This window comes from Poromitra crassiceps (genome assembly GCF_964638095.1).
Source record: "Poromitra crassiceps genome assembly, chromosome: 4".
In the NCBI taxonomy this organism is placed as follows: domain Eukaryota; kingdom Metazoa; phylum Chordata; class Actinopteri; order Beryciformes; family Melamphaidae; genus Poromitra; species Poromitra crassiceps.
Window position 1 is genome coordinate 42910489 of NC_139626.1, and position 22464 is coordinate 42932952.

Sequence of the window (22464 nt, forward strand, 5' to 3'; positions counted from 1 at the left end):
GTTATGTTATGTTATGTTATGTTATGTTATGTTATGTTATCTTATGTTATGTTATCTTATGTTATGTTATGTTATGTTATGTTATGTTATGTTATGTTATCTTATGTTATGTTATGTTATGTTATGTTATGTTATGTTATGTTATGTTATCTTATGTTATGTTATGTTATGTTATGTTATGTTATCTTATGTTATGTTATGTTATGTTATGTTATCTTATGTTATGTTATGTTATGTTATGTTATGTTATGTTATGTTATGTTATGTTATGTTATCTTCTCATCAGCTGTATTGGTCAAGAACATACACAATTTCACTCCAGTTTACCTTGCTCTCAATGTACTCACACACAAGGAATGCACAAGCCAAAACTAACAAGAGAATAAACAAAAACAAACAAGGACTGAGGATGGACAGAGGTCAATCTAAACATAATAATGATAAGCGTGGTATAAAGTTTAAAGTATATACCGTAGTATAAATACAAAGTTCAAACTGTTCATCATTGATGTTACCGTGTAAGCGAAGTGTTCAAGTGTTCAGTGAAGTGTTGAAGTAACCGGTTTAGGTGTTTCATCAGAGGGATGTTCTTGTGTCTGGTAGTTTTGGTGTGTACGGTATTCAGATGGGTCTGTGATGATCTTTCCTGCCCGTTTCCTGACTCTGAAGTTGTCCACTTTCTCTACGAACGGAGGAAGTGACCAGTAGGGATGTTCTTTATCAGTCGTGTAGGGCGTTTTCTGATCATCGTGTTTGGGGGAAAAAATGCATTTGCTTTCTTATAGTGGTAAGAAAAAAAGGGGCGGGGGGAGTTCTAATGTTCAATTCAGTCATCAAAAATATATTTAAAACGCATTATTTGCCAATGTGTAATATAGCCTAGGTGGCTCAGTGGTTAAAGCACTGTCGTGTCTCCTCACAGCATGAAGGTTGTGGGTTCGAATCCCCAGCCTGGTCATTCGACCCATCTTTTTGATCATTTGAACAAATTATTATCACATCTTGAATTATTGCTCCCTTAGCCCAGGATTTAGTTTGGTTCTTGTCAGTTTCCTTTTAATTTGCCTCTTTTGCTTATTTGGTTCAAGCCTTGACGGGTGATTAATGAGATGTCTGCTATCATGTCCTTCCCTTCATCAAGGCCGTTTGGTCCCTGATCTGTGAGGCTGCAGACCTCAGGCCTTCAAGCACTCATCGCCTGCAGGCTAATCAGTTCCTGGTGGAGCTGAGGATGATATGGTATATACAGTATAATCATCCTCAGCTCCACCAGGAACTGATTAGTACATTCAAACATCATTTAAAAAAATCATAGCTGCTGTGGGCTGGGCATTTTGAGGAGCAAGAGGAAGAGGAAGAAGAAGAAGAAGAAGAAGAAGAAGAAGAAGAAGAAGAAGAAGAAGAAGAAGAAGAAGAAGAAGAAGAGGAGGAGGAGGAAGACACATGAGAAATACATGAGGGTCCATCAGCAGAACCTTCTTCACCAACAGCCCCATTAAACCTTGAGATATCTTTGAAATAATGTGTCTCTAACCCACAAAGCCTGAGGAGGCATAAGCCTGCATCACCCGGGGGCCGGGGCTCAAACTCGCAACCTTTGCACCAATGATGGCAAGTCATGATCAAGTGGAGCTACCTGAGAAGTGGGAGAATCAGGGGAGGCTTTGCACTATTGGTGGATGACCCTCTCAAGCAATCAAGTGATCACTATTAGGATGTATTTTATTCTATTATTATTATTTTGATTATTTTATTGTCTGAAAAATGGCACTAACTGACATGCTGTTAATGTGCTTGGTCTTGCAAGTTGATAAATTGCAGGATGCAATCATGCTACTTCTTGGAGAAGAGGCGAGCTATGAGATGACGACGATGACGACGACGACGACGATGATGATGATGATGATGATAGGTGGAGAAAAAAAGCAATGAGTGTTTGGATACAAATTCAATGACGTCACAGCAGCTGTCTCACTGATTAAATGTTAACTCATCAACAGATTGTTAATGGGGGGACATTTTCAAAAAGGTAAATCAGCTGCTGCATGCTTGCTGTCTTTCACGCACGCACGCGCACACACACACACACACACACACACACACACACACACACATGTTTATTTTTTCGTTGTATTTGATCATATATTTAGCCTGGTTAAAACCATCCTGTTAACGTGATTTCACATTCTGTGAGTCCACCTGATCAGGATGGTTTACCAGGCTATCAATCAGCCATTAGCCATGCCCCCCCACCCACCCCCCCCCAGGAATATAATAGGCTAGGTGTTTCTATGATCATCAACAACTTGGTTTAGTCCTTGGTGCGCAGTATTGCCACAAATTAGATGGCCTTCCTTCATTATACAATGTGTCTTTTATATTGAAAACAAAGTGGCTTTTTTTCTTACAGCTTAGCAGATCTTTATTAGTTGTAAGTTGCATTACGAGGTAAAATAATCATACAAAATTTAGGTTAAATTTGACGTGGAAACATCATCTGGATTTGAACACAGCAGGACAACAACATAGCCCAGTGATTGTGTAGCATGTAAATGTAAATGTAAACTTGTATGTAAATGTAACTTTTGAGCCTACAGGGAATACGAAGAAGACGGTTTGAGGGCAGAACCTGACCAATCAGCTGAAGGTCAAATAATGGTTGTAAGCCTATTCACCTTATGTAGCCCCGCCCACTTGACCCAGTTGTGTTATGACTTCCTGTTCAAAACACCGTCTGTTTGGTCACTAGTACTGTGTCACAGGAAGTGTAAACACAATAGGAAGTAATTGGCTGACCCCTGTGTTGGAACATAAGGTGAATAAACTTAATTTGTAACATTATAGTACAATACCCCTCTGCTGCCTATAGCTTACTTCTTATCTGTTCTGTGTGTGTGTGTGTGTGTGTGTGTGTGTGTGTGTGTGTGTGTGTGTGTGTGTGTGTGTGTGTGTGTGTGTGTGTGTGTGTGTGTGTGTGTGTGTGTGTGTGTGTGTGTGTGTGTGTGCGAGTGTGCATGTGCATGTGCATGTGCATGTGTGTGTCATAGGCCAGCAGGGTACATCATAAGCTGGTCTGTTCTCTGGTAGGAGTTGACATATTTTTTACTCTTGACATTTTGATGCTGAGCTGCCTTTCCCTGTTACTTTTGAGGAGAGAGCAAAGGAGAGCTCAGATGATGAAGGTAATCATGAGGGAAACTTATGTGCTGAAAACCTGTGACTGTATGTTATTAACTAGAAAGACCACATCGGTCATTTTGACCTTTTTGAAATGTAGCTATATGTGCAAATCAATTATTATCATTTACCTAGAAAGGCCATAGGCGGTCATTTTGACCTCACTGAATTATCAGGGTTCTAGACCAATTTTGTTGTCTATATTTTCACATGTTGGTGTTGTTTTGTCTTCTTAAAAGATATCTTAACGCAATAAATGCATTAATCTCTTAAGTGGGCATTTATCATGAGACATAGATTGAAATCTAGCGGTAAAAATGACCATTTACGCCAAATCTAATTTGTTTATTGTATCATTAAAGTTTATTGTACTTTCTTCTAGTCTCTCATTATTGAAATGGAATTCTGGTCAGGAGAAAACCCAGCGGAAAGCTGGACAGTGGCTCCCCTGGCTTTGGTGTGTGGTCTGATTGGCCTGACTTAAACGATCTATGTGGCTGGGCCAAAGTCACACTGGAGTGGGTGGGATCCAACTCAGAGGCAGTGAATGTCTCGGAGGAGATTATATCTGATCCCGGCATCACTGTGAGAGCGACCGTAAACATCTGTGGAACAGAACACCAGCTTCCACTAACAAATGCCCGAGGTCACCTCTTGAGGGCGCAACAGCAGAGACAGCGACAACACTGGACTGAGTTGAAACTCCAAGGAAAGCTCGCATGTCTTCCTGTAGCAGATCACTCTGTGTCTCATGCAGTATTTAAAAACCTAGCTATAGATGAGAGCATTGTTATCTTTACTATAAAAGCAAGACTACAGGCCTTACCAACCAAGCTCAATCTTTCCATCTGGCTTCCGAACAGTCATGCTCCTCACTGTATACATCATGGTCATGAACAGATTACTGAAACCATGTCTCACATCTTAAATGGTTGCCATGCATACAAAGGGCTTTACATATGTAGGCACGATAGAATAGTGGATTTGATATCAAAAGATATCTCCTCTATTTTTAGATCTTCTATTTCACTCTATAAGCATTCCACCGTGAAGCCGAGCATGTTCAGTCTGTGTAGTGACGACTCTGATGTGTTCTCTAATATTCCAGCTAACACTCCTGATGTTGTTGTCGTGAATGAAAATCTCAGAGAGGTGTTTGTTCTTGAGGTTGGCTGTACCTTTGACCACAGCCTAGAGGAGGCCTTTATAACCAAGATGCTAAAATATCAACAGCTGGAGCAGACCATTTCACAGCTGGGCTACAGGTGTAAACTTATAGTTTTCATATTTGGTAGCCTGGGTCATGTCCATAAGCTGGTTGTAAGAGGCCTTCAGATGGCTGGTCTACCTAAGAGAAGGGCCAAACAGTTAGCAAGGTATTGTTCAGTATCTGCTATTATTGGCAGTCGCTCAATATGGAGAAGGCGCTGCTTTTTGTACCCTTGAAATTGGATGCTGTCCCTTATCTTGTATTACAGTATAACTGTATGTCAATCTGCCTTTGTCATCACCCTGTGCGGTATTATATCTTCTTTGTATGCATTATTGTGGTCGCCAATTAGGCACTCTTGTATCTGACCAACTCCCAACATCTGATTGCATTACTAGTGTTTATGTCCTTTGTACTCTGTATCTATGTGGACATAAATAAATCATTTAAATGTGTGTGTGTGCGAGTGTGCATGTGCATGTGCATGTGCATGTGTGTGTCATAGGCCAGCAGGGTACATCATAAGCTGGTCTGTTCTCTGGTAGGAGTTGACATATTTTTTACTCTTGACATTTTGATGCTGAGCTGCCTTTCCCTGTTACTTTTGAGGAGAGAGCAAAGGAGAGCTCAGATGATGAAGGTAATCATGAGGGAAACTTATGTGCTGAAAACCTGTGACTGTATGTTATTAACTAGAAAGACCACATCGGTCATTTTGACCTTTTTGAAATGTAGCTATATGTGCAAATCAATTATTATCATTTACCTAGAAAGGCCATAGGCGGTCATTTTGACCTCACTGAATTATCAGGGTTCTAGACCAATTTTGTTGTCTATATTTTCACATGTTGGTGTTGTTTTGTCTTCTTAAAAGATATCTTAACGCAATAAATGCATTAATCTCTTAAGTGGGCATTTATCATGAGACATAGATTGAAATCTAGCGGTAAAAATGACCATTTACGCCAAATCTAATTTGTTTATTGTATCATTAAAGTTTATTGTACTTTCTTCTAGTCTCTCATTATTGAAATGGAATTCTGGTCCTAGTGTTAAAAGGTACTGAATGAGCTTGTGACAATTTAGGATATAACTGCGATGACAACGACAACCAAAATGCCTGTCCAATTAAACGTCTAACAGCTATTGTAAAGTCTGAAAAGAGCACATTTGCAGCCTTCTCAATATAATGGATCAGATAACATCTGATTTAATGAACAGAGGTCAATAACTACTGGAAACCCCTATATGGCCCATATGAAACCCAGCAATGTTGTTTCCTATGAACTTTTATAATTATAAAATCATCTATAGGCTTATCAGTTAGTAGATGAGATTAAGCTTGGTTGCAAAGAGTTGCTTGTTCGGCGATTTGAGTAACAGCATTGCCCGCCCTGCAGCTCGCCAGCTCAAAACCTGGAAAGACACAGGGCAAGATATTATTTTCTGGACATCCAAACAAACTTACCTGTAGACTCTAGATCACCTTTCTATTGACTAAAAGCAACAATACAGTAAACTATGTCCCGGTTTCAGCCTTACTATTACATAATTTATGCTATTTTGAAAGGTTGGCAATTAGTTCATTAAGCTAAGTACTCAAATTGCCCAAAATGCACCTCTGAGCAATCAAATTGAATTTAATCCACTAGGCCTAAAGATGATATTTCAATCATAAAAGTTCATAGGAAACCTTACTGGGTCCAAGACATTTCCAGTAGACTATGCTTTTTTTTAAGTTCCTAGGCTCTCCCTCAGTCTCTCTCGTGTGTGTCACTGATGACATCATCAGTGTTGGTATGACATCAGATAGTATGACATCATTGATCACACCACTGATGACATAGGTAATTAGGGCAATCACCTTTCATCCCGGGCCACATCAGCATTATAGTTGCCCTCAAAGGGCCGGTTGTAAATGTAACACAATATAAAGGTATCTAGCCTACGTGTTATCATATTTCATAATTGCCTAAGGAAAACAATGGCAAACAGACAACTAGTAGCCTACAACTATTATTCAATTTAACATGAGCTATTTTTAGCCGTATTGTGAAGAATTGTATTGCACAAATTGTATTCTTTGCTAGCCCTCGCGGGCCACATAAAATGAGGTGCGGCCAGATTTGGCCCCCTGGCCTTGAGTTTGGCACGTGATGTATATAATGTAGTGTTAAAGTTGTGTGTGATGTATATAATGTAGTGTTAAAATTGTGTGATGTATATAATGTAGTGTTAAAGTTGTGTGTGATGTATATAATGTAGTGTTAAAGTTGTGTGATGTATATAATGTAGTGTTAAAGTTGTGTGATGTATATAATGTAGTGTTAAAGTTGTGATGTATATAATGTAGTGTTAAAGTTGTGTGATGTATATAATGTAGTGTTAAAGTTGTGATGTATATAATGTAGTGTTAAAGTTGTGATGTATATAATGTAGTGTTAAAGTTGTGTGAACTGTCACAGTTTTGTGTGGATTTAGTAAAAAAAAAAAGTACAGCCTTCTAGAGTGAGACACACTCAAAGCTGGTCCCATTATAAAGGCTGAAAAAAGCATAAAGTGATTTCTCAAACAGTACAAAGCATAAATTAAAGCTGATTTAATTAGATGGCGTCCTAAAAGTACTCACTTGTTTAAAGTTTAAATGGAGTGTCTATGAAGGAGCAGTTAGAGTTCAAAGGCATGGTTTCACATTGAACTGCTGTTTAAAACAAACCGCAGCGGCCCGAGAATCTGTCGAAGAGGTTTGTTTACGTATAGGGAGTTTATTTTTTGTTTATTCATGTTAAAATTGGAGTGCTTTTGCTTCCTTGTGAAAAACAGCTTCTTCTTTTTTTTTGGAGATGAGGTTTGCAGTATGCGAGCTGGGGCTCTGTTTGTTTGTCTGTCTGTCCCACTGATGACATCATCAGTGATGTCATAAATATCGGCGGTGTGCGCTTCAATAGGGCAGGCAAGGCCACACAGCAGCCGAGCTGTGAGCAAGGCCGAGCAGCGAATGCAAGCTGCAGGTCAGGCGAGCCCGCGCGCTCGATGCCTAGTTATGTGAAAAGTGCCGTTACACTTTTGTTTTTTCGAGCTTTTGAACCAATTTCTGATTGGACAAAGATGAGGGAAATAGATTGTCAGTAAGTGCACTTGCACAGCTGCAAATTGTGGGTAATTTCCTGATCTTCATTGGAAGCAATAACTGCATCCTTTCACTGCCCTGGGTTGAAACACAGCCTGCAGGGATGGAAGGTCACTTTGACATTTTTAAGATAAAGCCAAAACCACTCTGAGAAGACATGATGAGTGAACAGGAGTGAGTCACTGCAGTATGCAGTCGATCTAGGATAGCCTCCCCCTTCAAAGAGGCTTGTGAAACTGACATCTTATTGAACAGTCTTGCAGAGGAAGGTCATCGAGCTTCGCTGGCTAAGTTGCAGATTCCTTTACCCTTTCATATCTGAGACATGTATTGAGTCAAGGACAGCGCCTGTTGTCTCCGGACACGTATGTCATCATGGCATGAGGGAAGAAAAGAGACAAGGAGGGTATGAGATGTAACGGTGTCCATGTGCGTATGTCTAATGCACATTCACATACAGTACTGCTCATATGATCACCGGTAAAAGCTTTTAGCAGGTGATTTGTGCAAAAGAAGCCCCGACCAAAGTATTGAGTGCATAACTGAACATACTTTTCAGAAGTTCGACATTTCTGTATTATAAACCCTTTTATTTTTTTTTGTGGTCTTAGGTAATATTTTGAGATACTGGATTTTTTATTTTCATGAGCTGCAAGTCGTAATCATAAAAATAAAATAAAAAAGCTTGAAATATTTCATTTTATGTGAATCTAGAATATACAGGAGTTTCACTTTGAAATTACATTACAGAAAATAAAATTAACTTTTCCACAATATTCCTTTTTTTTTTTTTTAGATACACCTGTTTATATTTCTCAGTTTGGGCTTGAAATATTTCATTTTATGTGAATCTAGAATATACAGGAGTTTCACTTTGAAATTACATTACAGAAAATAAAATTAACTTTTCCACAATATTCCTTTTTTTTTTTTTTAGATACACCTGTTTATATTTCTCAGTTTGGGCTTTGGCATGTGATTTGATGCCATAAAGAGTGAGACAGGTGGGATTTGAACCGGTGAACTACACACAACAATCAGCTGTTTATCTCACGGAGGTATAGAGCCAGGGACTGTCCAGTCTCCTTCATCAATGTTCAAACTAGTGATGATAAAGAAACATCACTGCTGCAATCCTACAGTCGGCAGCTTATCATGCGAACATTTCTGAAGTCAGAGTCTGCTGCAGGGATTGAACCAACAACCAGCACCACATTACATGTATCTGGGTGAGCTACAGCCCACGTCCTCTCTGGCAATATTATGGACGAAAGATCTTATCCCTGTATTTTTATAGGCTGAACAGTGTGACGGCCCTCTATGTGCTGTCTGGGCCTGTGTTGTATGTTTGTGTCTTCCCTCAGGTCCAGTGTCTGTCTCCCCCTGTGTGTCTTCCCTCAGGTCCAGGCAGGAGGAGCAATCAGGCCCACTGGGAGCACCTGGCCAGTGCCCCATGAGGCTTCTTAATCAGCTGACTGCTCCTCATTCAGTGGAGGCTCTCCCCTGCTTACAGCAGACCCAAGACTTTTGTTCGGCGTGGCGGTTTTGGTTCTTATTGCGTTTACATCTTTACACCTCACCCATTTACATTCTCATACATCCACTCACTTACACTACTGATTAACTGACTTACACATCCCATTGTATGTTTTGTTGTTTATTTCTTAACACTTTGATTATTCTTCATTATACAAGTTAGTTGATCCTACCAGTGCCAATATTTCATGATAATGCACTGGCGCTTCACTGTGTGTAGATCACTCCGCTTCACAGCTGCCCTAATCAACAAAATGCTTCACAGCTGTAGAGTAGACAGTAGTAAAGTAGACAGCCTGCAGTTAATTAGGCTGATTAGGCTACATTTTCGGCAAAGCAGAAAGCTGAGGGAACTATTTTTGTTGGTGGAGGAATAAATAGAGAAATCATATATTTTCTCAGCTTTTTGTCATTTTTTTAATCAGCTTTGTTTAATAGAACTGTTGTATAAAAGCAATATCACACTCGAGGTCGTCCTGTTGTTGTCTAATATCGGCACTGCTGTGATTATCTGCGGCCTCGTGCCTACGACCGAATCACAGCAGTGCCAATATTAGCCAACAACAGCACTCCCTCTCGTATGATATTGCTTAAATAAATTCTGTTTGTTTGCAACATTTAAACCGTGTATTTCCCCTTTATTGTCATAGCTTTAAGAGCCAGGTCGTGACAACAGCAATACACGATATATACAGTAATGCCTACCCCACACTACAGGATTTTTAAATCCTTGAAGATTATAAAAATCTTGAGAGCCCACACACTACAGGACAGAGAGAGCCGATTTTTTAACATTTCAATCTTGGGACACACACACAATCGCGTCTGTTCAAACGCAACCCCACACACTAGAAGATTATGCCGAAGATTCACCTTGGAAGCAGGGCTCGACGTTAACTTTTAAAATGCCTATTCAGTGTGCGCACCGGGTGTAGTAGTAGTAATAATGATAATAATAATAATAATAATATATTAATAATACATTTGTGTCATTTCGTTTTCTAAACAAATCTTATTTTTTGTTTTTATAACGCATTTGCACTGAAAGGATTTGTTTAACTAATATTTGCGCGGACAGCCGCGTCCATTCGGGGTGTAGGCCTACTGTGCACGGCCAGGCGAAAACCGTCTGCACAGGTGCCTTGTGGACGGGCGCGTCTGCTGATTTGACTCACTTTTCCGTGCGGACACTCGCCGATGCGGGAAGCATATGAGACCTAAGCGCTTGTTGTAGGCTACATGCTTTGCAGTATAGCATTAGTTTTCCGTCCCGTTCAAAGACGCACGGGTATTTCACCTCGATGACAATTTCCTCGTTCTTTGTTTCTGTGCGGGGCTGCGGGTGGACGCGGACCAGATTATTTTGCGAAAAACTGTAATGGAAACGCAGCTACTACTGGCTCTCTGCTCAAGATGCAATCGCCTGTCGGGTTGTAAATATCTAACATGTTAGATATGCCCGATTCACAATCGGGAAGAGGGAGTCTTCCCGATTGTGAATCTTTGAACCCCACACACTACAGGATAATTTGGGAAGATTATCTGCCCGACGCGCGTCAAATCGGGAGCACCCCCGAGAAAATCGGGAGGGGGGAATCTTGGCCATAATCTTGCAAATTATCCTGTAGTGTGGGGTAGGCATATGTCTTATATGTGTATTTTCTACAAGTAGGTTAAATGTTGAGTTGTAAGTCAAAGCCACATGTGAGATGTAGGGCTGGGCGATCAAATACAAAATCAAATATCCCAATATTTTTGACCAAATACCTCGATATCGATATTGTAACAACTTTGTAGCGACGACTATTGGTGCTTTCACAAAATATTTACACAATGGGATTTTGGATCAATAATCATCATGTGGATATAATGACTAAGTGGCAAATAATAGAACAGCTAGAACAGTCTGGTATATCAATATTTCCGTCCTCATCTAACAATAAAGAGGAAAACTGCTGCTCTGTTCAGTGTGGGGATGAAATTGTGGCACACTGAAGAAGACAGAAAGTCTGTGTGCATGCGAGAGTCTGTCTGTGCAACGTGTGTGTGCTTCAGCAGGCGGGCAGCACACTGGCACAGTCTTCCACCATCTCAAACAGGAAGTGATGTGGGCCGCTACGTCTGGCCACCTGGCTGGCCGTTTCCCCGCTGCTGCTGCGGAGCCCGGCCTGCAGGTGGCGCTGAGAGAGGAAGAGCTCCAGCATGTGGGCGGAGTCTGTGTGGGCAGCAGCCAGGTGGAGCGCTGTGAGCCCGCCGTTGGTCTGGCCGTTGAGCTCGGCCCCGCGCTGCAGCAGAAAGGCTGCCACGCCAACGCGGCCCCAGCGGGAGGCGCTGTGGAGAGGCGTCCAGCCGTCGATGGTGCGGGGGTTGACCTTAGACCCGGCGGCAAGCAATGCAGAGGCCACGGCAACATGGCCGCCGTACGCCGCGCGGTGCAACGGGGTGTAGCCGTCCTCATCGCGGCAATGTGCCAGCGAGGGGTCCGTAGCCAGCAACCTGTGGACCGCTGACAGCTGAAAGACACAGGATAAGAAGGTTGGGGGGTTTGTTATTAATGCAGGGTTCACACACCTCCTTCAACATCAACAAATTCAAGGACTTTCAAGGCCCAATTCCCCAAATTCAAGGACCCAACACGGCATCGTTTGAAGACATGAATCAAGGTTAATTACGGTTACAACACAGATGTCTTCCTAATGAAATCTAGCAGAAGCTCACAGACAATTAAAAAGAGAACCTGTGAACACTTCTCAACTGTGCTGTTTTATTTGCAATTGCAAATGACAGAAATCCAACGACTGCAACACTTGTTAGAAAAGACTTGTTTACTTGTCGAGCGCTGGAGGCGGAGCCAAATTGGACCGAAAACACATCCTCACACACACACACACACACACACACACACACACACACACACACACACACACACACACACAAGTAAGTTGCACACAAGCAAGCATACTGTAGCTGCTTGGTTGCCCATTATGCACTGACAACAGTTCAAGGGCGAGTTCAGACTCAATCATGTGGTTTTGATTGGTTCACATGGTCACGATAGAAGATACTGGGCAGCAATTGTGTATAAGATGAATTGCTACTGAACTGGACTCGGGCAGATTTCAGAGAGCAGTGTCATTTCAAGGCTTCAGGCTGCATCAAATAGTGTTCACTCTTTCTCAACTCTGCAATTTATAGCCTTAGGACAGACACGACGTACCAAACCAAATTTCCCAGGGACCACTTCCACTGTGTATACCAGGGGTGGGCAATTATTTTTCATGGGGGGCCACATGAGAAACCCAGATTGTTGCCGGGGGCCGAACAAATATGAAAATCATGCTGTAACCCATGGATGAGTAACTTTGATGATAGAGAGGGCCACAAAAAATGTCCTCGCTACCAGGTTTTGCTGAGGGCCGAACGGCGCCAGCGTGAAAAACTTGGTGCATTTGAAGCCAGGTTTAGAGGAATAACTCATTTTAAATTAATAATAATAATAATAATAATAATAATGATTGGATTTATATAGCGCCTTTCCAAGTGCTCAAAGCGCTTCACAGAATCATTATTCGTTCACACCATTCGTACCGGTGGTTCGAAAGCGTGGCAGCCACACATCGGCGCTCAACGGCCCCTCCGACCTAGCCTGGGTAAGCCCATCCCCCACGTGACCTGCTCTCAGACCTGTTCTCAGTCACTATGTGACTGATAGTGACTGGGAACTGAGAGAGCAGGTCACGTGGTGGCTGGGTTTACCTAGGCTACCTCCGACCACCATCATTCATGTCTACACACAATTAACAGTTGTGATGTCATTATTCAGTCTTAACCACCAATATTTGATCCTTTTCTCACTCACTCCTATGTCACCACCTGCTCTCAGGGCTTGAAATTAACTTTTTTGACCACCTGCCAATATGGCTGCTAGATTTTAAAGTTACCAGCCAATTAGAATTTCCACTAGCTGAAATGTTTTTCTTGAAATAAATCTGAATATGAGTGGGTTAATTTAAGCATAAGTATCAGATTCAGTAAGTGTCCCGGGATGATCAAAGCCTGTGTTGAGGGTCACACGAACAAAAATGCAGTCTTGAAGCTAAATAAATCCAATACCAATGAGTTATTTGAGTTACCATTTAAATTTCTACTTCAATGTAGCCTTTTAGTCATAAAGATTATTGAAAGATATTCCATATTCCAGACTGAAATGCTATAACAGAAGTGGAGTATTGGCCAGAATATGACATGAACATTTGGACACTTATTCAGCGGGTATCTGGCATGTTGCGTTCAGGTGCACTGTGTGTGTAAAAAAAAAAAAAAAAAAAAAATATATATATATATATTTATATATATATTTGCAACGCCATCGCGGCCCGCGGGCCGTATTTTGCCCATGTGTGGTGTATACCAACCCCTCCCCCCCTAAAATTTAACCATGCAATAGCAGCAGAAAGGCTAAATACGGTAACAATATAAGGCTACTAGCTGGTTCAAAACGGACACACACACACACACACACACACACAGACATACACAGACATACACGCACGCGCACGCACACACACACACACACACACACACACACACACACACACACACACACACACACACACACACACACACACACACACACACACACACACACACACACACACACACACACCAACCAGGCTGTGAAAAAGAGGACCCCTTTGGAAGAAAAATTCCCTTGCAAAAATTTTGCCTAAATTAAGAGTGTTATTTAGCTACCTTCCTTCCTGACAAACTAGCATAGCATGACGTGGTTGGTAGAAGTCGATTCCTTAAGTCTTAAGTTTCATATGATACCAGAAACTTCACTCTGGCTTTAAAACTGAGCCTGCTGCAGCCTCTGAAAGTAAATGTTCAAAATTGTGATATTTCCCAATTATCGCGATATTTCCGACAATCAATGCAGTTACTCCTCAGGGTTCATGTGCATGTAAAAACTGCTGTAAAACTGTCTGTAATTTTTTTCTTTTTACATTACATTACATTACATTACGTCATTTGGCAGACGCTTTTATCCAAAGCGACTTACAATAACACATTTTTTTTTTTTTTTGTCTGCAATAGAACAATCAACTATGGAGCACAGTCTATGACAACTACAGCTTCTGAAGGAACAGTGGTACAAGTTTAGGTTAGTGGTACAAGGTTGGTTAGTTTTTTTTTTTTTTATTTTATTTTTTTTTTTATTTTTATTATTTTTATTATTATTATTTATTTTTTTGATTTTATTAAAATCTCCGGCGGACGACCAGGCGGAGCCTCGCGGACCACAGTTTGGGAAACAATGCCTTAGGAAATGGAAAGTCACACTCATTAGCCGCCCCATCGTTTCTTCTGCCTAATTTATCCATGTATTTACAACTAACTGATGACTGAATGATGGCCATCTGCTGCAAGTGAGAGCTATCCTAATGTGCGTTATGCAAAGGCTGTCTTAACTGCTCTAACAGGGTCAACATGTATGTGGTTTAAAAGCACTGACTGCATGCCCTTGTTTTTAAGCCCTTTCGTAGGAGTTTGCTTGATTCTACATGCTTTGTGAAAAAGGCTACGGTTGCAATAAAGGATGTATGTGCACTATATAATAGAAGCTGCAGCGATAGCTAGAGACAGAACATTGCTAAGTCAATAATAGACAGACACAGTCGGCTACTTTTGTCTTTGAACTTGCTTTAGGCCCTAACGTTTTAGGGCATGTCAACTGGATGGCCAGACTTTCTGTGAGGAGACAGTGACATAGCTTGGTTGGCCTGGTTACAGTGCAGTAAGGAATATTTACAGAATTAAAATAGAAAATACATAAACCAAACAGATCATAGTTACACATCCCACGAACAGCGCCTTATAACAAAAGCATAATTAGTCTGCAAATTTTTCCCCCCACGTTAAGATTTTGATATGCAAACTGCCTTATTTTGATATATTAACACAAGAAGAGACAACCTAGACTAGAGGAAGAATACCCAAATAAACGTTCGGTTCAATCAATGGCAACAAAGTATGACTGCAAAATAACATTCATTTCTGAAAGGGATTGTGATTCTGAAAGGTAAATCCTCCTAGTGATGGTTGGCTGGCTAGAAAGCAAAATGTCATTACAAAGTGCAAATATCATTTGGATGGGGGAGTTTGTGAAATTGTGATTTCCCAAAAGCCATCACATTTGTGATTACGACAAAAGAATAGAATGGAGCTAATGTCACAATTCGTTTTCCTGCCTCACGAAACTCAATGCTTTTCCATTACTTCTTCTCTCCTGATGGGCAAGCTCTGATCTCAGACGTGGGAGATAGCAGTCGCTCATTGGGGTTTTGAATCCTTGTATCTGGGTCATATTTGAACTTAGGCTTGTGCCAGGCTTTGTTGTGGCTGAACACTTCCTGCTTTTCATTTCACAGCGAGTTCAGAGTGGGTCAGCTCAGCTGCAACATTATTCTTGCCTCTATGCCAAGGGTTTGTTATAAAAGGTGTAAGAATAAAAAGGACTGTATTGTGACATCTATGTATAGAGAGCCTATGAAAACTAACTGGCTCTCTAACGAAGATGGAAAATGATAGATGCGGTAGGCTAGAGGCACACTCTAACACTTATGATACTAAAGAGTTTTGTCTCCTTTTTTTGTGGGGGAAAACCATCGGACACAACTTATTAGTCAAAGGAGAGCATTTTAAATACATCTTAAAACATGCCTTTAGGGGCTCTTTAATATAGGTTATTGCCACAACAATCATCACTATTTTGTAATAGATCCTAACACATCAGAAATTTTAATAGACAATAGAGATAATGCTAACCGTGGCTAGCTTCGTATTAGCACTGCTATTACTGTACCTGGGCTGTCACTAGTTGACAGCTATGTCAACAACATGGCCGCAGCGATCGTGATGACGCTGATCGAATACTATATAGATAAAATAGCCAGACTATGTATTTTGTAGGCTACTCTGATATTAATTGTATCATGTTATCTTGTACGGTAGAATGATACTTGCTATTGCCTATTATTGTTGACATTTTGAAGTGTATTTATGTATCGGGGGAATGTGAACCTGTTTGATTCTCTGCTAATCAGTAGCTGAGTATTTAAGATGGCAATCAAGCAGAGTGAATCTGATTAAGCAAAACGAAACAATTAGCCCTTTTCATTTCCCACTCAATTCACCCATGTTGTGTCTAAAAGGCAGGAACTAACACAGGTGCAAGCAAAACCTTAACGAGGGTGTGTGTGTGTGTGTGTGTGTGTGTGTGTGTGTGTGTGTGTTTCCCCCACTTATGTATGGTGTTTGACCTTTCGTGGCCAAATATTCATTGGAATAATTTCTGAGTAACTTGTTTATTTCAGCTGCTCGACAAAAACTTGCCAAGGCACTAAAAACTAAGAGGCTTAATTGCTGTAATTATTGAGGCTGCCTTCGCAATCACTAATTTGTGCTGTATTAAGATGAGGACAGTTCGCCTTTTTAAAAAGCAGCTGTTCACCTGATGTTTTTGTGAGCCAACTAATCACAACGAAGAAGTGGTAAGTAGTAGGCGGCTGAAAGGTTACGACAAAAACAAGCTGAATGAAAATGGAGAAAGTACCAGTAGAAAAGATGGTAGTAGAGTTGTTAGACTGATGGAAGGAAACGGGTTCTTGTGTGGGAGTTTCTAGTCAGTGAGAGTTGGACATAAGTACTATTTGCTGATAGTGGCGGCTGGCTGTAATAGAGAAGAAAAGAAAACATTGCACAAGCTGCTTTGTCAAATTATTATTAGCACAAAAAGCAGCACTTTTTCTACCAACAAGCACACAATTTGTGAAAAGCTGCAGCCCGCATTTCATTTTTGGGAACAACGGACTGACCGACCAACAGTTTGACAGCTTTGACGAGCTTTGCGGCAAAAAACAGGAATAGTGTAAAAGTGTATCCTTAGGCCGGGTGTTTAGTGTAAGAAGTGTATCCTTAGGCCGGGTGTTTAGCCGCTGTGTTTAGTGTAAGAAGTGTATCCTTAGGCCGGGTGTTTAGCCGCTGTGTTTAGTGTAAGAAGTGTATCCTTAGGCCGGGTGTTTAGCCGCTGTGTTTAGTGTAAGAAGTGTATCCTTAGGCCGGGTGTTTAGCCGCTGTGTTTAGTGTAAGAAGTGTATCCTTAGGCCGGGTGTTTAGCCGCTGTGTTTAGTGTAAGAAGTGTATCCTTAGGCCGGGTGTTTAGCCGCTGTGTTTAGTGTAAGAAGTGTATCCTTAGGCCGGGTGTTTAGCCGCTGTGTTTAGTGTAAGAAGTGTATCCTTAGGCCGGGTGTTTAGCCGCTGTGTTTAGTGTAAGAAGTGTATCCTTAGGCCGGGTGTTTAGCCGCTGTGTTTAGTGTAAGAAGTGTATCCTTAGGCCGGGTGTTTAGCCGCTGTGTTTAGTGTAAGAAGTGTATCCTTAGGCCGGGTGTTTAGCCGCTGTGTTTAGCTCATCACTCACTCGATTGTTTTCCGCTGCCCACAGAACGAGCTCCTCCGGGGCGTCTTTGAGCGCTTCCTCCGTCTGGAGATACCACTCCTCACTGCGCTCCAACTCCTCCTCTTCCCCCTCGTCGCCCTCTACATCGCCCGTCCACAGGCTACTTGCCCCACGGGGGATCAGGTCTCCGTGTGTATTCAGAAGCTCAAGCTGGTTAAAATCTTCAGGAAACTCCATCAGTCCTCTATTTCTGTCACAGAGGGAGCAACACAGTCAGTAAACTGCACATAGCACACTCGTGTTGACCAACTCGGCGGATTGCCTGCTTCCTAGTTCCTACCAGGGTATTGTCACAAATTCTCACAATATCACAAGAGAAGTAGAAAATATGGTAGAGACAAATGTCTATGCATGTTGGTGCAGCCAGATCATTTATTTATCATTGTGTGTGTGTGTGTGTGTGTGTGTGTGTGTGTGTGTGTGTGTGTGTGTGTGTGTGTGTGTGTGTGTGTGTGTGTGTGTGTGTGTGTGTGTGTGTGTGTGTGTGTGTGTGTGTGTGTGTGTGTGTGTGTGTGGAGCCGGCCCTCCCTATAAGCAAACTAAGCAGCTGCTTAGAGCCCCGTAGCCACCAGGGGGCCCCTGTGGGAAGAGGATGGCAGAGGTCTGCTGGTCTTGACCAGCTCTCACACGCTCAATCTTTAAGCTAGAACTGCGCTTCGGACTGGTATTAGCGGCAGAAGCTAGACATCCAGAAGAATAGGTAGCAGTACCACCAACCATGTTATGCTAGCTTGCTGCTCCATGGTAGGAGTTTAGATAATCGAATAGTAATGGTAAAAGAGGTGCAGACTAAAACGTGACTTAAATTCTATCTTCCCAGGAATGTTTCGAAGATCCGGAGGAAGTGTTCCATAAGGAAAAGGCTCTATCTATATAATAGTATTTTTCATTGCATTAGTTCTAGGGCACGGTAACGAAAGTAGTCAAGTAGTAGTGGCTGTTCGAGTCCTGTATGAATGAATATCAGAACCACATTAAATGTGATCAAAGAGAACAGTAGGGTCATGAGTAAAAAGGTCTTCTACCCATAATATCATTCAACACACAGCTTTTTACCATCTTATAATAGGACTCATTTTATTCTTTGCGGATAGAATTCTCTCTTTTTCACCCTATTCAATTTGGTGACTTGATTCTGCAGTCTACAGTATGCTTTTCTCTCACTAACTGAACCCGACGTCATGGACATATTTTTATTTTGGTCTCTGTGTCATTAAGCACTTTAAATCATTATCCATCCAGGGTGCACCTTTAGACTTGCTGTTTTCAAGCCTGCAACCCTTCATTACAAATGAATCGGTAGAACACCTGTTGTGTAGTGCTCAGTGCTCCACATGGCTTGTGGCTTGAATATGACCATACTTAGCATTGTAAGCAGCATTCTTCATCACAGTAGGCAAGGCAAGGCAGCTTTTGTATAGCACATTTCCTGCACTGATTGTGGCAATTCAAAGTAATAATAATATGGTAAAGGTAAAAGTTTTCCAGTTCAAAAGTTCAAAAGTACAGAAAAGTGATACAAAATATAAAAGATGAAATTGGACTCATTAGAACCACAGGAGTCTTTACAGCCATGTGTGACGTGACATCAGCTACAGTACTTACTGTAGAGTTTAACTCATTGAGTGCCAATGACGACAGCTGTCGTCAATTCAAATACTGACGTAGAGTGCCAAAGACGACGATTGTCGTCAATTGCGTTTTTTGACGGGGGGATGTCGATCTAAGCCTCTTACATCGCCTCTTACAATATGGGAGCTATTGAATGTGTCTAAGCTATTTTACAGAACCCTTAGGTGGCGACAGTGCCCTCCCGATTAGACAAAGGCCAGGAGAAAAGAGAGAAGAAGTCATGAGGAAACGGAAATCGCATCGATATGCTTGAAGCATAACGTTAGCTGTGCCTGTGAACAAACAGCAGTCATCTGCTGCCACAATTGAGCCCCATCCGTGTCTGCTGCGATAGTCCATCCATATGATTTAGTTGCCGACACGGCGACACCAGCGTCTTTCTGAAAAGTTACATTATTCTCAGCTGGGAGCCGGGGACACGCTGTAAAAAAGCGGGGGGATGCAGGCAGCGGACTTTTCAGTGCAGATCAAACTCAGAGCAAACCGCAGCAGAGACACTCCTCCCACCACGGCACGGAGGAGGAGGAGGAGGGGGGTGGGGCACGCAGGGCACTAACAGCATACAACCATTGACAGTACACACACACCCAGGCAGCAGGCTCGATGCATAGAGAGCAAACAAGCTAGAATAGGCTATCTGATGCCCACCAGCAGTAAATCAAGACCAGCAAGAAGGTGTAGGGTCTGCGCACGCAGGGGCCAGCACTGCTGGTTGCAGCTAAAACATATTATTTGGCCAAACAAAATTCCTTTGTTTTCACTCTTTTATTGAAGGAAATTATTTTTGAGGTGTCATTATATCAGAAAATATTAGCTTCAGAGTCAATGATGTGCTTGAAATGTTTAATTTCACAAAAGGCTCAATATCTCAGCTTCTAGAAAAAAATTGCTGTTTTTGGCTAAATCAAGCTATCTTCTCCGGCTCATAACTAAAGAACGGAAAATGGGATCAATAAACTTTTTTTTGCAGATGATAGAAGAGAGTCTCCTCGTTCTTTGTGCGTGTTCGGTGTTTACATAGTAATATCACACAATATTCTGTGGGCCTCGAGAAATCACTGAAAATGCTCTGAAACTCTGGCACTGGGAGCGTCCGTTCTCCAAAAGTGGCTGGCACTCAATGAGTTAAGAGCTCCTGGGTCTGAAAGACACAGCAGTGAAAAGATGTTTTTCATATTTCTGCACACTGTGGCGCTCAGCTTACACAGTCATGGAATTGTAGCAATTGGGTATGGCAATAAAGCTGTCACTCGTGTAACTTGCATCAGTTTGAATACTATGATGTGGAAATTATACAGTTTACGTCGGTTTACCCCCCTTCCAACAACTGCTGTAGCCACATACTACTGTAGGCAACGTTGACAGAAACATATCTTATGTCATGTCCAAACAAACTGGTTCTCTTCCATCGTTGCGAAGAACAAAGCAATAAATGACAACCGACATTCACCTACCTTCGGATTCACAAACAAACTCGCAAAGACCATAAGGCGAATGGGATGTGTTGTTCTGTTCCGGGTTCTTCTTCCTCCTTCGTCTTTCTGTTGTTTGTGGCGGGTGGTAACCAACGTCAACGCATTACCGCCACCTACTGTGTTGGAGTGTGAGCCCCCCACACTATTATTATTATTCAGCAGCAGCAGCAGCAATGGGTCGTGGTCGGGCGCTGACAGAGATGCTCACATCATTTTTGCAAGTCCAAGTCAAGTCTCAAGTCTTTGAGCTATAGTCCAAGTCAAGTCTCAAGTCTTTGAGCTATAGTCCAAGTCAAGTCTCAAGTCTTTGGTCACATGAGTCAAGTGTAAAGTCTCCTATGGATGAGCGTTCTGTCATCTGCTGCATGCCATCCAGTCTGCTTAGAACACTGCATAGCAGGGATTCAAAGCATAGGCTACTGTATTATCCGCACTAACATACAGCATCAGCATTGATTAGTTGACATTATTATTAGTAGACCTTTCCTTAATGTTAATACACACAAAAAAACATTAATATAAAATATTAAAAAAGATTGTTCACAAGTCCCAAATCTAAAGTCCAAGTCAAGTCTCAAGTCTTTGAGGACAAGTCTCAAGTCAAGTCTCAAGTCACTGGGTGTGTGACTTAAGTGCGACTCGCGTCCAAGTCTCCAGTCCAAGTCCCCATCTCTGGGCACTGATGACATCATCAGTGATGTCACAACACTGATGACATCGTGAAGTTTCTAGCTTTATTTAGCGAGAATTTGCAGTAATAATAATAATAAATAATAATGATTGGATTTATATAGCGCTTTTCTAGACACCCAAAGCGCTTCACAGAAATCATTATTCATTCACACCATTCGTACCAGTGGTGGTAAGCTACGGGTGATGTAGCCACAGCTGCCCTGGGGAAGACTGACGGAAGCGTGGCAGCCATTTCGCGCCTACGGCCCCTCCGACCACCACCAACATTCATAGACATTCATACCCATTCATACAAGGCAATGAGGGTTAAGTGTCTTGCCCAAGGACACAACGACAACAGCTGGGAGGGAGCAGGATTCGAACCGCCAACCCTTGAGTCATTGGCCGACCTGCTCTACCTCCCGAGCTAATGCCGTCCCATGAGCAGTAGTTGTTTACAGTACCATTGACAGTAAAATGCTATGCCTGTAGCATAAGTTTCGTGACTGATAGCACATAGAGGTCATGTGGAGGCTGGGTTTACCCAGGCTAGCACTGTGGGGTAAATTTGGCATCAAACAAAAATCAGTTTGAATTTTCTGTGTAGGACAGTCTAACGATGCAGATGCTGAAGTTTGGTGTCGTTTGAAGAAAAAATGTGGGAGTAGTGTTTCGGAGGCTTCGAATCAACACCAGGTGCCGGCCAGCTCCCGGAACAGATTCTGGGCCTTCTGAGTCCACCCAGCTCCTTGGGACCATTTCCCGGGTCTATCGAGACCGATGACATCACAATGCCGCCCTGCCCATCATGACAGATGTTGATGTCCTTGCCGATGATGTCATGGTCGAATATGACATCATCACTGATGCCATCACAATAGAGAGCCGCAGTAACGAGTCCGGAAATCATCGATGCTAACAGCCCTGGTTCAACACAGTTTTCGCCTATGGGAGTTTTGAATGGGTTTTTGGCGCGATGCTTCTAATAATCTCTCTGGGCAACGCTGGCTTAATCAAACGCGAACCAGATGGTAGTAACATCATCTTCACACATGAAGACCACTTTTATGAGTTTTGAAGCTTTTATGTGCCGTTAAAAGGGCGGCTAGCTAGC

The 22464-nt window shown here is 42.0% G+C and overlaps 1 protein-coding gene across 1 annotated transcript; it reads right to left on the reverse strand.

Moving 5' to 3' along the window:
* Positions 1 to 11104: 11104 nt before the first annotated feature.
* ankrd49 (ankyrin repeat domain 49) lies at positions 11105 to 17748 on the reverse strand (the record flags this gene model as incomplete). Its single annotated transcript, XM_083635932.1, has 2 exons — positions 11105 to 11566; positions 17533 to 17748. The coding sequence occupies 2 exons, from the start codon at positions 17746 to 17748 to the stop codon at positions 11105 to 11107; spliced, it is 678 nt and encodes a 225-aa protein (XP_083492058.1).
* Between the last annotated feature and the right edge of the window lie 4716 nt (positions 17749 to 22464).